This window comes from Helobdella robusta (genome assembly GCF_000326865.2).
Source record: "Helobdella robusta unplaced genomic scaffold HELROscaffold_25, whole genome shotgun sequence".
Lineage (NCBI taxonomy): Eukaryota > Metazoa > Annelida > Clitellata > Rhynchobdellida > Glossiphoniidae > Helobdella > Helobdella robusta.
Genome location: NW_008704310.1, coordinates 2,310,752 through 2,326,752, shown reverse-complemented (window position 1 = coordinate 2,326,752; position 16,001 = coordinate 2,310,752). Strand labels below are relative to the sequence as shown.

The following is a 16,001-nucleotide window of genomic DNA, read 5'->3' as shown; positions in this document are numbered from 1 at the left end:
CGAAAACGAATATCAACAAACATAGACATCGCAACCAATTTTCCAACCTGTTTTAAACCATACTTGCATTCACACTTTGTAGTATCATTTCAGAAAACTATTCCAATTCTAAAAGAATTGAATGCACCATAAAAAAAAACAGAATAGTTTGAACAGGAACGTCCATCGGAACCCTTATAATGGAATACATCTAGGCTAGAAACGCCGCCGCATTGCAAACAATCGTCTTTTTGGCAAACCAATCACCAAAAAATGTTTATACATAACTTTTATGAGACCGTAATAATAAGCTTAAAAATAACTATTAATCCAACTATATAAAATGGAATACTATAATATAAAATTGAGAAATGTGGATTTTCAAATAATAAGTAGAAATATGAAATACAAAGTAAGAATGATATTCAACAAGAATGCTGTTTAAATGATGAAATGTTCCTCTGTAAGCAAAAGGTTAACAATATAGCTGTTTAGTTATTAACTAAAAATAATGAATAATTATATTGTATTGTATTCCAAATTTGTAAAACGCTTATCGGTTAATAAAAAAATGTTTGTCATCTTTCGAATTAAGTTAATTACATTGTTGAGCAGTATCTCCTCAGAACAACAAAAAAGTCATTTCACACTCGAGCGAAGGTTTCAAGATAGGCAGGCTTGAATGCCGTAAGATACTTAGTTTTGAGACCGACTAGTAACTTTAAAAACCGGTTTTAAATTATCTCTTAAATAAGCTGGTTCATCCCTTACAAGAAAAAATTACAAGTAGTTATTTAAAATTTTATTTTTTCCGGCAACACGTTTCGGACGTCATTGAAACAAATCTTGAAACCATAGCAATAAATCCGGTAGCAGCGTTTAAAATGCAATGTGAGTACAATGCAAATAAACTAATATTATTCCTTTCATAAAATTCGGCCTTATCAAGGCTTTTTCTAAAATATAAAATAGGTAATCGAGACTACTAGGAAGTAGAATTAGAATGTAAGAATTAAGCTCATGAAGGCTACTTCATCAATATAATATAAAACGGCTAATTAATATCACTCACTTGGCAAACCCTATAAAGTCTTCATGATTAGTATTCATATAAGCCAGCTGTATGTCAACAGCTAAGATTAACTGATCTTTTGTTACTTGTTCACGTTCACGAACACGAGTATTAACTATTCTTTCTGTCTCTTCCCGCAAGAGTGGAAATCTTGCCATCTGTTAAAAAAATTATTGTGGTTAAATTTTAAAATATTTTGAAAAAAGTGCTAAACTTTACAGAAAGATATATATATTATATTTCATTTTAGCTAAAGCTTAAGTAAAACAAGTTTTATATAATTTCTTTCCAAGTTTGTGGAGAAACATTTCTTATATGTTAGTTTCAATTAACTTTTTAATTTTTCTTAATGCGCGGTTAGCTACCAAATAATCTCCACCTGACTATGATGTAAGAACTCAGCACCATCGTAACTAAAATGTAGCAACATTTTTAAGTACAATACTTTCTTACTTACAGAAACACACATACACACAAAACACTTTGTCTCTATACTACAAATTTAGGGTGTTTTGTCCAAGGAGTGATGTATAGTTTATCAAAACATATAAAATATGCTAAATAACCCTCAAGAAACAAGATTTTTAATGAATTTTTATTTCAAAAGTGTCATTACTTTCTATTCAACTTTTTATATTTAGGAAAAAATGTTTCGACTTAATAACCTTCTCAGTGCATATCCGAACAACATTTGTTAATTCAGTAACAACCATATCAACACACTTCAAGGAGGGCGCTTTCAACTTTTCAATTTGTTTCTTGACTATCGTTTCAAAAGCCATATCAGGAGTAAACAAGCCCGTCCTATTGAAATAAATGTTGATAAAAATAAACGAATGAATAATAAATTTCAATGAGTGATTAAACTTTGTCAAAAAAAGTAACTTTTTTATATTCTGGTAAAAATTTATTCTAAAAGTTTAACCAGTTGTTATAATTGCTTTCACTTTCATAACTGAACCCAAATTTGAAAAAAATTTTTATTATATATTTCATTCGTTTTTGTTTCATATTGAGTTAAAATTCTGAACAAATGAAACAAATGAAAAAATGAAATCTCTGTATCGTATAGCAAAACAAGCAAAGCGCACGAAAAAAGACATAGTTGGTGCCTCATGTATCAAAAACGACAAAAATGAGATGGTTCATGAACAAGAGGAGATCAAGCTACAGTGGAGAGAATACTTCAACCGTCTCTTAAAGGAAACAAATCCCATCAATGTCAACTTTTACGCTCCACCCATCGAAGGTCCGATTCCAGACATCACTGTAGAGGAGCTTACAAAAGCTATTAAAGTTATGAAGGATGGAAAGGCAGCAGGGCTCACACAAATGACATTATGAAAGCATCTGGTACTGCAGGTATCCAAACGTTACTACAACTTTGCCGCGAAGTGTGAAGAAATTGCTTAATGCCGACTGAATGGAACTATAGCATGACAGTTCCGCTGTACAAAGGTAAAGGTGATCCATTGAACTGTTAATCATATCGGGGTATACGTCTGTTAGAACACTCTCTGAAAATTGTCGAGAAAATCATTGAGAGAAGATTAACGTCGTGCATCACAATTGGAAATTATCAATTTGGTTTCATAGTGGGGAAATCAACAATTAATGCTATTCACATCCTTCGGCAACTGCAAGAGAAGTACCCCGCAAAGCATCAACAACTGTCACACATTTTTGTAGACCTTGAAAAAGCATTTGATCGGGTTCCCCGTGAAGCAATCAGGTGGAGTCTACGTCGATAACTCATTCCAGAATATCTTGTTCGACTTGTGATGGAAATGTATACGAATACTAGGACTCTCGTCAGCACAAAGGTTGGAAACACAGATGCATTTGACATCGGCGTTGGAGTTCACCAAGGCTCGATTCTCAGTCCATCGTTATTTATAACTGTGATGGAAGAAATCACAAAACCGATACGCACTGGTGACATTTGAAATCTAATATATGCTGATATCGTTTTAACAGCCACGTCTGAGCATAATGCAGCACAGATGTTTGAAGATTGGAACACCAGACTCGCCGATCATTGATTCAAAGTCAACATCAGCAAAACCAAAGCAATGAACACTGGTGAACCCATCCAATTCACAGCTACTGGACGATGGCCCTGTTCAGTTTGTAAAGCTGGTGTAGGTAACAATTCAATCAAGTGTCAGCAGTGTAACCAGTGGTGTCACAAACGTTGTTCAAAAATAATTGGTGCTTTATCTAAAGTGTCCAATTTTGTTTGTCCTGCTTGCATCAATCCACAACGACAACTTCGAAATAGCAATGTTTTTGAAGCCATTAAGGTAAAGAAAGTCACATCGTTTCAATATCTAGGAGATGTTCTAGATTGTACTGGAACAGCTGAAGCTGCCGTTCGAGCATGCATACGTGCAGCCTGGAATAAATGGCATCTCCTTGCTTCTATATTGATGTGGCGTGACATCCCACTACCACTACGATCAAGACTTTATAAATCTGTGATACGTCCGGTGTTGTTATATGGTGCAGAAACATTGCCAATGACAACCAAACTGGAACAACTTCGACGAACCGACATGAAAATGCTCCGATGGATGCAACAAATTAGTCTGAAAGACCACATCAAATCTACCGAAATCTTGCGTCGTACTGGTTTAGATGATATCAAGGACGAATGCCGGCAACACCGTCTGCGGTGGTTCGGTCATGTCAAACGAAGTGGAAACAGTGCCATAACTTCTCTTGCAGATTTTGAAGTACCTGGCACACGTCCCAAAGGCCGTACAAAGAAGTCCTGGTCGCAAACCATCGAGCAACTCATGAAAGCTCTAAATTTAAATGAAATGGAATCAATTGATCGTCTAATTTGGCGCAAAAAATTGATGGCAAAGAAAACAACGTCCTACCTCGGGGAATGGGTCTCTGGACGCTAAACGAAGATTGATTGATTGAGTTAAAATTCTGAGAACAGTTAAATAGAATACATATATTTTTCGTTACATGCATCTCATCTCAAATTTTTTAATATAACAATTTTTTCTTTTATCTTTCAAGCCAGTAAGTTTTCATAGAAAAAATCAAACGATAGTTTGTCACAATCTCAATCTAATCACAATCTAAATTGGGAAATTAGTAGAAAAATAATTTATTAACTGCAATAAAGAGGTATAAAAAATTTATAGGCATTGCAAAGTCTTTGGATTTCAGTTTTCAGAATCACTCAAAGATGGTCAGTTGCAAATTCATGGGTTTAACTTTAATTTTTGAATTTACCCAAGTCCAGATGTGTACTCAAACCTATACTAGTAGTCCCATTATTACGTTGGTAGCTCTTTTATATTTGCACTATGTGAATATTTTAAACTACAGTATTAAATTGAAGTATTCCGCTTTTTAATTTCTTGTCTGTCCCATGACTATCCTTGTGCCTATGATGCTTCAGCGAACATGTATTAAGATTTAGATTGCTTCAGCGTACGTGTATTAAGTTCTGTAGCAATTGTTTCAACAAAGCCAAAAGGCATAATTTGTAGTACAATAAATTTTGTTAGAGCTTTATGAAAATCTGTATGTTAATTAACAATACGGAAATAAGAAAACATTTTCAAAAAGAAAATTTTACAATTGTTCGAAAATCACCTAATTCCATGAATGTTTTTGATTGCTATCATAATCTCTTTTCTTAATTCTTTCTCGTCAAATTCAATCTAAATTTTAAAATAAATATTCATACAATGTTGTATAAAAAAACATATTATGTGTTTAATACCTTAACCAGTTCAAATGGAAATCTTTCATGAAATATTCTGTTGATCTTCGCTCCTCCGGAAAGTTCCTTTATACTGATTTCTGATCCTGCACCCTCTATGCTTTTTTCAAGATCTTGTCCAAATTGAGTCACCATTCTAGTGTTTTATTTTACAGTTGAGTGTTTTCAAAAAAAAAGTATTAAAGCTGGCGACCATAAATTTAAGTCACCATTCTATTGTTTAATTTTACAATTAAGCTTATTTGAAAAAATGATTATTAAAAAAGTATTAAGCAAATCATCAAAAAATAAAAAACAAAGATTTTGTTGTCTGGTAATAAATTTGATTGTCTGATAAATTTAGATTCATTTCTAGGACGTAGTGCCGTCTCCAACCAATTTTTCAGTATTTACGATTGAATCATTTTTATTCTTTAAAATGTCAGCCGGACCGTTGAAGCCATTTGATTGATTGATTGATAATTTATTTGACTTTAAATGAAATGAAGCAAATAAATTACACGCAGCTCATAGAGCACAGCCATCTTGACTTATTCTTTGAATTACTATACTATATGATACAGTACAATACAATACAGTTTACAGATTACAATTTCCATTTAATTTAAAAAGTCAATTGACCGTTTACAACGAACATTGTTTAAGCACACTTCATTCTTTCCAATTCACGTTCAATTATACCCATTCACACACGTTCACACATTTGCACTCACTCATCCACATTAACATACAATTCAATTATTTACAATGATGTTGAAAAACGCGATTTCAGTTTGTCTTTGAAATTTGACATGTTTGTTCGTCAATACTGAAACCTTTTAAAATTTGGTTTACTGCAGATAACATGACGATACAGGAGATCGGTTTTGGAAACATGTGCTATAATGTAATTTTTTTCTTCTATCGCCTTTGTTTATCGTATAATAGTGATAAAATGTTGCCAGTAAATTATTAATTGCATGAATACAAATTTGACACAGGAAACTGATTCAATATTTTGAAGTTCATGTTGTTATTTGATCAAAACAACGGTTCTGCCTGCGCTGTATATTTTGATTTTGTTACTATCCTGATGATCCTTTTTATTTGTTTATTGAAAAAAGTATGGGCAAACCCTCTGCCGAAAAAAGGGAAAAAGAAAAGTACGTGGATTAATAATGCAATGAAAATGAGGTAGGATACATGATAAAAAAAAACAATTAGTACACAATGTTTATTATTAAAATTTGATCCTTGTAGTGTTATCTATAATGTGTAAAATCATACAACAAATTATAATTCAAACTAAGGCCAATAAATAAATACTAACATATATTCATGACATGCATTCAAAAAATAACAACAATATAATTAAAATGTTCAATCTTATGATTTTGCCTGAACAAACAACAAATTGAATTCAAACTAAGTCCAAGAATAAATATCAACATACATTCAAGACTTACATTCAAAAACCAACAGCAATAAACTCAAAAATGTTTAATCATATTATATCAGCATAATAAATTTGAAATAACAAAGATTATTTGGAAACGTATAATAATATTTTATTTAAAAAAAATCAAAAATGCTATTTAATAATTTGAACTTTGAAGGTAATCTATTCCAAAGTGAAATCCCGGAGGAGAAAATAGATAATTTGTAAATTACTAATCTAGGGTAAGGTTGAACATAATCATTCATTTGTCTTAAAACACGTAACTTTTTATCAAGAGCTTTAAAATGAATGGACAAATTAGGAGGCAATAAATTTTTATATAATTTAAACATAAATTTTAACAGACCAAAATTATATATTTGTTTAATTGTTAATAGATTAGCTTCTTGGTAAAAACTTGAGACATAGTCATACTTTTTCAAGAAAAAAAGACATCTAACAATCCAATCCACGGCTACTGGACGATGTAAAGCTGGTGTAGGTGAAAATTCAATCAAGTGTAAGCAGTGTAACCTGTGGTGTCAGAAACGTTGTTCAAAAATAAGTGGAACTTTATCTAAAGTGTCCAATTTTGTTTGTCCTGCTTGCATCAATCCACAACAACAAATTCGAAATAGAATGTTTTTGAAGCGATTAAGGTAGAGAAAGTCACACCGTTTCAATATCTAGGGGATGTTCTAGATTGTACATCCCACTACCACTACGATCAAGACTTTATAAATCTGTAATACGTCCGGTGTTGTTATATGGTGCAGAAACATGGCCAATGACAACCAAACTGGAACAACTTCAACGAACCGACATGAAAATGCTCCGATGGATGCTTCTTGTGATGATGTTCCATTTGCAAGTGATATTTGCGCTGTGGGTTGTGGCATTGTTATCTACCGTGTTGGCACTGTTGTTGCTGTTGTTGTTATTACTGTTTGTGGTGAGGCTTGTGATGCTCTTATTATCAAAGTTATTAGACGTGGTGGAGGGGTTGCCATTAACTTCCTGTTCATTGTTGTTTGGAACGTTGTTGGTAGTTGCATTATTTTGATGTATATTTTGTGCATTTTCATGATATTTTTTGGTTAATCTATTTATGACTTGATCAATTTGTTTCAAAGAGTAATTCACGAGAAGTTTTTTTATTCTTAATAATTCTGAGTTGATGAGTGTATAATCAGAGCAATGTTGAAACGCTCTGTTAACTAAAGAAAATATAACACTATTTTTATATTGTTCTGAGGTCTCGCTTTTACCATTAAGACAAAATCCCAAATTGGTGTCTTTTGCATAAACTTGCGTTTGAAAACCAATGTCATTTCTGGTTATCAGGACATCCAAAAATGGTAGCTGTTTATTATTTTCAATTTCATGGGTAAAGGAAAGAACTGAGTTGGATTTAAATTCATCAATTAGGTCCATCAAGTTGTTTTCATTTTCTACTATAAGGAACGTATCATCAACATATCTTACATACATTTTGGGTTTGAGATGTGGTTTCTTTTGGAAAACAGTTTCTTCTAAATATCCCATGTAGAAGTTTGCAAACAACACTCCTAGAGGGGAGCCCATGGCTACACCATTAACCTGCTGATACATTTTTCCATCAGGAGTGTAGAAAGGAGCTTCTTTTGTGCAGATTTGAAGTAACTGTTTTTGCAGATGAGGTTTAATTTTTAGTGGATTCATAGCACTATTATATACATAGTTTAAAATAATATCTATTGTGGCATCAACAGGAACGTTAGTGAAAAGAGATTCCACATCTATTGATGATATGATGCCTGATGATGATCTAGTTTTTAGGATGTGAATAAATTCTGATGATAAAGAAATGCAATGTTCATTTGGAATATATGGAGTTAGGATGTTGTTGAGCCATTTTGCTACATTATATGTGACTGTTGGTATTTGACTAATTATTGGACGAAGTGGGTCGCCAGTTTTGTGAATTTTGACAGTACCATACATATAACCTGGTCTGTAGTCTCCAGTTAATAGCGGTATTTTATGTTCTGTTGAGTTAGCATTGATTTATTATATTATATATAAATATATATATATATTTATATATATTTATATATATATATATTGATATGTTGGTAATAGACCATAATTTTTACAATATTCTATAAATTCTACCGAATGTTTGGCATTAATATGTTTGTAGTTCGTTTTTTCAATTTTTCTCACTAATGTTTTTTGGTGAACGTTTAGTTTATTTAGTTTATTAAAATTCAAATTAAACTTATTTTACAAATTCATGCTGCAAATAAGGCCATATTTCGATTCCGAATGAATCATCATCAGTGCTTTCTGCTGTTTATATAGGGAAAAATTGACTTTGTCAAAATGAATTTAGATGGAGATTGACTTTGTCAAAGTGAACTTTATATATATATATATATATATATATATATATATATATATATATATATAAAATACATGGAGAGTGGTTCAGCATAAAAAATAAAAACGAACAAGGTGCCCCTGAGTGGCTTTGAGCTGATTATCCAGGGCATATCCACGGGTTCATTCGGTAAAATTTTTGGGAATTGTTACACAAAGTGACCTGAAATGGAATGAGCACATCGACATGATCGTCCATAGGCTGTACCGTGCCGTTGGGATTCTGTTTAGAGTGAGAGACAGGTTGAATGTCAAGTCAATGATCTTACTTTATTATTCTTTTTTTATCCACATTTGTTATATGGAAATGTGTTTTTGGGATCCGCCAGTAAATATTGGATCAATAAAGTTTTAGTGATGCAAAAACGTTTTATGCGAATAATTTTTTCTTTGAACTTTCGCGATCATACTGATGACGTGTTTCGTAACCATCAAATTCTTAGAATAGAACAATTACATAATTTTATTCTGCTGGTATTTGTTTATAAAATACTTATTTTTAAAGCAGTTAAATTTTTTTGATAGGGTTCGGACAACTACCAGGCAACGTGGTCAACTGTTAAAAAAATTTAAAACTTCCAAATTATGGAATGATTTGGCCATGGATGGTCAATCACATCTACCTTTGAAGGGATTTAAGCAATGTGCAAAAGACGCTGTGATGACATATGGGCGTGCTAATTGACTGTGTTTATGTATGACCTTCATTTTGTTGTTGATCCAGTACTTTTTTTACTTCTTTTATGCAATGTATTTGTTTATTAACGTGGTTGCTAAATGTATTTAACTAATTTTGTGAATGTATTATTATTAGTCTATTATTGTAATTTTTTGTTTGATTTCAGTCATGGTGGTCTTCGCAAGTACTTTTGTTACTTTTTTGATCTCCTGACTTTTTTTACGATCAGTTAGTAGTATTGTGATCCCTGCAGCTAGAACTGGTAGAGATAGGAGCAGTAATACAACGGTGATATTGGCTTGGCTTTTCAAATAAATTTGGAAGAAAAAAAAAATATTATAGTGATGATGGTAATTTGATGGTGATGACAATGATATATATATATATATATATATATATATATATATATATATATATATATATATATATATATATATAATACATGGGATTGGTTCAGCATGGCTTCCAGACAAATAGTAATTAATGAACTATTGTATTTTTAAAATAATAATGTTGAATAAATTTGACAAAAAACCGTTTATGAATAAAACTGCGGAGTTTTTTCACAAATGAGGTTAATGACCTAAAATTGCTAAAAAATAATTTGGAACTGTTGAAACTTAATAAAATTGAAAAATTGTCGCGTGGAAAATCGAAAAAAGAAAAGATATCTGACTCTATTTATACTATTAAATACTCTTTAAATAATAATTTGATAGATAAATTTCCAATAATTGTAAGTTTAAATTCCAGCAAAGTTCCTAAATTAGAAAGCTGCTTAAATTTAAATACTGACATGTTAAAAAAGAAATAATGGACGTGTTAATTATACAACAGATTCATATGTCTGAATTAATTGGAATAAATACCAGCGAAATTTTTACGATGTAAACAATCTTAAATAAACTATCAATCAATCAATCAATCAATCAATCAATCAATCAATCAATCAATCAATCAATCAATCAATCAATCAATCAATCAATCAATCAATCAATCAATCAATCAATCAATCAATCAATCAATCAATCAATCAATCAATCAATCAATCAATCAATCAATCAATCAATCAATCAATCAATCAATCAATCAATCAATCAATCAATGATCCTACTTTGTCCATCGGGGGACCGTCGAGGCCGATGGTGTACATCTAAGCATGCTTTTTACATTTTTTTCCTTTTTAAAACAAACTTTTTCACAGCAAGGTCGCTCGCTAATATATATATATAATATATATATATATATATATATATATATATATATATATATATATATATATATATATATATATATATATACAATATATATATACAATATATATATATACAATATATATATATCCTGTTTTCTCTGAATATGCACCACAGACCGATGAATCTGAAGACGCCAAAAATGACTTCTGGAACACACTCTCAGATGCCGTCAGGAAAACACCATCATCAGAAATATACGTGGCGACCTCAACGGCCATGTTGGAGATAAAGCAAATATGTCACGGTGGCTTTGGCTACGGGTCTCTATACGGATTCTGGAATTTGCTGAAAGCCATGAACTCTCCCTGTTGAACACTTATTTCAAGAAGAGGGCAGAACATTTGATTACATATAAAAGCGGGATGTCATGCATACAAATTGATTTTATTGTCGTCAGACAACAACACAGACGACTATTCAGGAATAAAAAAGTCATTCCAGGTGAAGCATGCATCCCTCAACATTGCTGGTGGCCGATATGATCATGGAACGATCACGCCCTGACTAATCGAATGCCTACTAGAATAAAGACATGGAAACTGAAGAAACCCATGTTCAGGGAGAAAATCGAGAAGTTGGTATCGGCACAGCTGGATCGTCTGGAAAAGGTAGACATAACCTGGAAATCTTTTCAGGACACCCTAGTGAACGCTGCAACAGCTGTATGTGGGAAATCTGGACCAAAACGCCAGCACAACCGCAAGACTTGGTGGTGAAACGAGACAGTGCAAAATGCTATTGCCAGTAAGAAAGCAGCTTTCAAACAATTGCAGAAGACAAAGACTGATGAAGATCGAAAGACCTACCGATCGAAGAACACGGAAGCGAAATGTCAGGTTGCGATAGCTCGTGCAAATCAATGCAAGGTATGGCTGTCTGGAAGTAAAAACGAACAAATTCTGTCACTCTACCGAATAGCAAATCAGGTCAGAAAACTGAAAAAGGATATAGTTGGTGGCACATGCATAAAAAATAATAAAGGCACCATAATAACCTTGCAGAATGAAGTGAAAGATCACTAGAAGGATTACTTCGATCAGTTATTGAATGAAACAAACCCTATTGGGATAGACTTTGATGCACTTCTGGTGGAAGGACCGATTCAGGACATCACAGCTGAGGAGCTTACGGATGCGTTGTAGGCAATGAAGGTGAGTAAAGCGACTGGTCCGTCTGGACTTACAAATGATATCATCAAGGCATCTGGTGGGGCAGGCTTCAGAGCTCTCTTACACATCTGTCGGGAGATGTAGAGTAAATACTCTTTCAGCAATACTACCAGTGGAATGGAACAGTAGCACAACTGGAACATCCCCTGAAAGTTATTGAAAAAGTCATTGAAAAAAGACTGTTTCAACAGAATGCCTCGTAAAACAATCAGGTGGAGTCTACGTAGATAGCTTGTTCTGGAATATCTGGTTCGGCTGGTTATGGCAACGTACTCTAACAAAAAACTCTGGTCAGCATAACAGAATGAATTTGATATTAACGTCGGCGTCCATTGGGGACCAATACTCAGCCCCCTGCTTTTCATCACGGTGATGGGAGATATAACCAAACCGATACGCTCAGATAACATATGGAATGCGTGGGGCTGGAGTTGGAAGCAACTCGATCAAATGCCTACGATGTCAGCAGTGGTGTCACAGACGATGCTTGAAAATGAGAAAAGTGACTGATTTCGTATGCCCCGCCTGCATCAACCCACGACAACTGAGCCCAGATAATGATACGATTTCCGGGATCGAAACTGCTACTTCATTCAAGTATTTAGAAGATATGCTGGACTGCACTGGAACAGCTGATGCTGCCGTTCGTGGACGCATACGTAAGGCGTGGAACAGATGGCACTTTCTTGTCTTAGTACTGATGCGGCGTAGCATTCCTCATTCCTGTGCACGTTGATGGATGCATGTCGTCGTCATCGCCTACGGTTTGGCCATGTGAAGCGAAGCGAAAACGACACAATTATTTCCGTTACTGAGCACCAGGTGCCTGGCACCCGCCCAAGAGGTCGCTCAAAAATGTCCTGGACGCAGACTATACAGGAGAACTTGAAAACACTTTTTCTCAAGGAGACAAACGCAATGGATAGATCGGTTTAGAGACAGAAACTGATGAATGGAATAAAAAAGTCGGAGCCATAACGGATGGAAACTATAAACGAGGATTGATTGATTGATATATATATATATTGGAAGGAGACCATATTTTATACAGTATTGTATGAATTCTATTCTATCGAATTGTTGGCATTAAACAATTTAAAGTTTATCTTTTCAATATTCATTACTAGAATTTTCTGGAAATGGTTCAATTTATTGAAAATAGAATTATCCAAGTTCATCACGAAAATATAATGAAACAGATGTTATCCGAACTCATCATGCAGATAAAGCCTTATTTCGATTTTTCATGAATAATCACAATGCAAATTTGGTTTATATAGTTTCTTTAAACAAAGCAAAGTTCTTTAACAAAGTTTATTAGTTGGTATCGTATTCTTCATCATTGTTGTTGTCATTCCTTTGTTTTTCATTGTTGTCGAAGTTAGTATTAAGACGTCGAGTTGGTAATGATGTTATCATTCTTTGTTGGATGTTTATTTGGGGTTAGTTGATATCTATTACGACAGCTTCTGCAATTTTTAGATGTATAGTTTTGGTGTTTTGATAAATTATTTTTGTGTTGTTGTTAAGAATTTGGCGAGTTGTTAGAGTTGTATGTGTTGATTGCAAGTGAGATTTGAGGGCTCCTATTTGCGTATGCATTGTGAGACGTTTTAATAGTTAAGTGGTCGTAACACCAATATACGAAGGTTGTTGACGCGTACAGTCGTCATTTAAATTCATATATTGCATGATTACGCTTCAAAGTAGAATCGTCTTTAGGAGTGCAAGCAGTTCTTTAAGACTAATTGTGATGTCTTACAATAATTGTAGTATATCCTGAGTTTTATTATATTAGTATCATTGATCGATGTAAAATTTCTTTTTATGATTTGTTTAAGGACGATTTCGTCTATTTTATGTTCCGTACATTCACTTAACCCATTTAAACAAATACCTTTATTTGTTCCTTTGACGTATACGGCAGTTGTATATCTTTGTTCGTCATGCATTACCAAAACATCCAGAAACGGCAATGAATTTTCACTTTCGTGCTCGAGGGTGAAATTCAATTTTGATTGGTTCAGGGTTGCTAGTAGCTGGCTGACTAGTTCCGGATCATTGTATGTGACGAAGATATCGTCAACATATCTGACATAAATGTTTGTTTTTAATTACGGATTGTCTCTAAATTAAAGATGAGCGCGGAGCAATATGCATTACATCAAAAGCCTCATCTTCAAAGAATATATATGGCAAAGAAAACAACGTCCTACCTCTAGAAACCGGGTCTCTGGACGCAAAACGAAGATTGATTGATTGATATATATATATATATATATATATATATATATTTCAAAAATTCAACACTACTTTCAACATTGTTCAACTTTTTTATATTTCTTTTTAACTTATTAATTTCAGAGAAATTAGACATTTTATTGTTTTTAAAAATTTTTTTTTTATTAAATAAATTTGCAAATAGCTATTTCGAGTTATAGATAACTTATCTTCAGTGCATTATATATAAGGTATGTAAGATATTTGATAAGAAGGAACAAGTAATTATTAATTTATATAAATTATTAAATTAAAACAGAAAACCAATAAAATAAATTTAATAACTATAAACAATATAAAACGCGATTTTTAAAATTTTAACGGCAAGATTGTTTATATTATGGTTGTTAAGGTAAATATCAACGCTCAGCCGAGAGGCGCGAATTAATTTATTTAATTAACTACATATTATTAATATTATTTTTACAATATTTAAAAACATTATTATTATTATTATTGTTAACGTTATTATTATTATTATCATCGCTGTGGATCTTCTTGCTTCTTGTGATGATGTTCCATTTGCAAGTGATATTTGCGCTGTGGGTTGTGGCGTTGGATCACAGTTGGAGTTCGAGGTTGAAGGAGTGGTAGGAAGGGGTCGTCCGCGATTGGGATGGAGAGAGCAGGTGGAGAAGGACAGGGTGAAAGCGGGGTTGCGTGATACTGAGACGAGTGACAGATTTGGATGGCGTCGAGGGGTATTTCGGTTTCATCATAGGTAGCCAAACGGCAACCCCCGATCTCGGGGAAAATGCCGTCTAAACGTGTGTTGTTGTTGTTTGTTGTTGGGTTGTGGTGTTGGTATCCAATGGTATTGTTGTTGTTGTTATTGTTGATGCTGCTGCTGTTGTTGTTGATGTTGTTGTTGGTGTTGTTGATGTTGTTGTTAGGGTTGTCACTATTGATGATGTTCCAATTGCAACTGATATTTGCGCTGTGGGTTGTAGCTTGGTATCTACAGTGTTGGCACTGTTGTTGTTGTTATTGTTGATGTTGTTGTTGGTGTTGTTGTTAAGGTTGTCACTATTGGTATGATTGTTGTTTACATCATCAATATTGTTATCAATATCAATAATGTTTACAATTTATATCGCGGACCAGTTTTGTTGCCACAACACCAAGATCATTTCCTTAATCTTAGTAGCCATCAGTTGACAATAGATGAAAAACAATTTTTGAACCTCGGCTTAAATTGTCATCTCATAAAAAACAAACTACAAATAAATAAACATATTGAGAATGAGATGTTGATAAATGAAATTTGGAAACAAGAACAATTAGGAAATGTGAAAGTAAATCAACAATTAGCCAATGAATTATTAAGTGAATCTAACAAAAGACGAAATTCGTGTAATAGCAAATTGTTGACGAACGAATTGAAAATTGCTGCTAAAAATTTAAAAACTAATAAAAATATAAAAATACTGAAAGCCGATAAATCTAATTCATACGTAATATTAGACAATAAAACTTATTTATCTAAATTAAATGACATATCGAAAGATGAAACCAAATTTAAACTGATAACTAAAAATCCAACACTATCGCTTAAAACGAAAACTAACCAAATTATTCGACAAATCAATGCTAACTCAACAGAATTAAATAATTTATATAAATTAATAATTACTTGTTCCTTCTTATCAAATATCTTACATACCTTATATATAATGGACTGAAGATGAGTTATTTATAACTCGAAATAGCTATTTGCAAATTTATTTAATAAAAAAAAATTTTTTTAAAACAATAAAATGTCTAATTCTCTGAAATTAATAAGTTAAAAAGAAATATAAAAAAGTTGAACAATGTTGAAAGAAGTGTTGAATTTTTGAAATGTTGCATTAACAACAGTCTGTTACCAATATATATATATATATATATATATATATATATATATATATATATATATATATATATATATATATATATATATATATATATATATATATATATATATATATATATATATATATA

The 16,001-nt window shown here is 32.6% G+C and overlaps 1 protein-coding gene across 1 annotated transcript in view; it reads right to left on the bottom strand.

Moving 5' to 3' along the window:
* The window catches only part of HELRODRAFT_79668 (hypothetical protein), a gene marked incomplete at both ends in the record, with an annotated part of 93,589 nt that overhangs the window by 25,876 nt on the left and 51,712 nt on the right, over window positions 1-16,001 (bottom strand). The window contains 4 exons of the mRNA XM_009019788.1: window positions 1,052-1,209; window positions 1,717-1,855; window positions 4,670-4,737; window positions 4,800-4,935. Coding sequence (XP_009018036.1) covers window positions 1,052-1,209; window positions 1,717-1,855; window positions 4,670-4,737; window positions 4,800-4,935 — 501 coding nt within the window. The remainder of the gene's footprint in view (window positions 1-1,051; window positions 1,210-1,716; window positions 1,856-4,669; window positions 4,738-4,799; window positions 4,936-16,001) is intronic.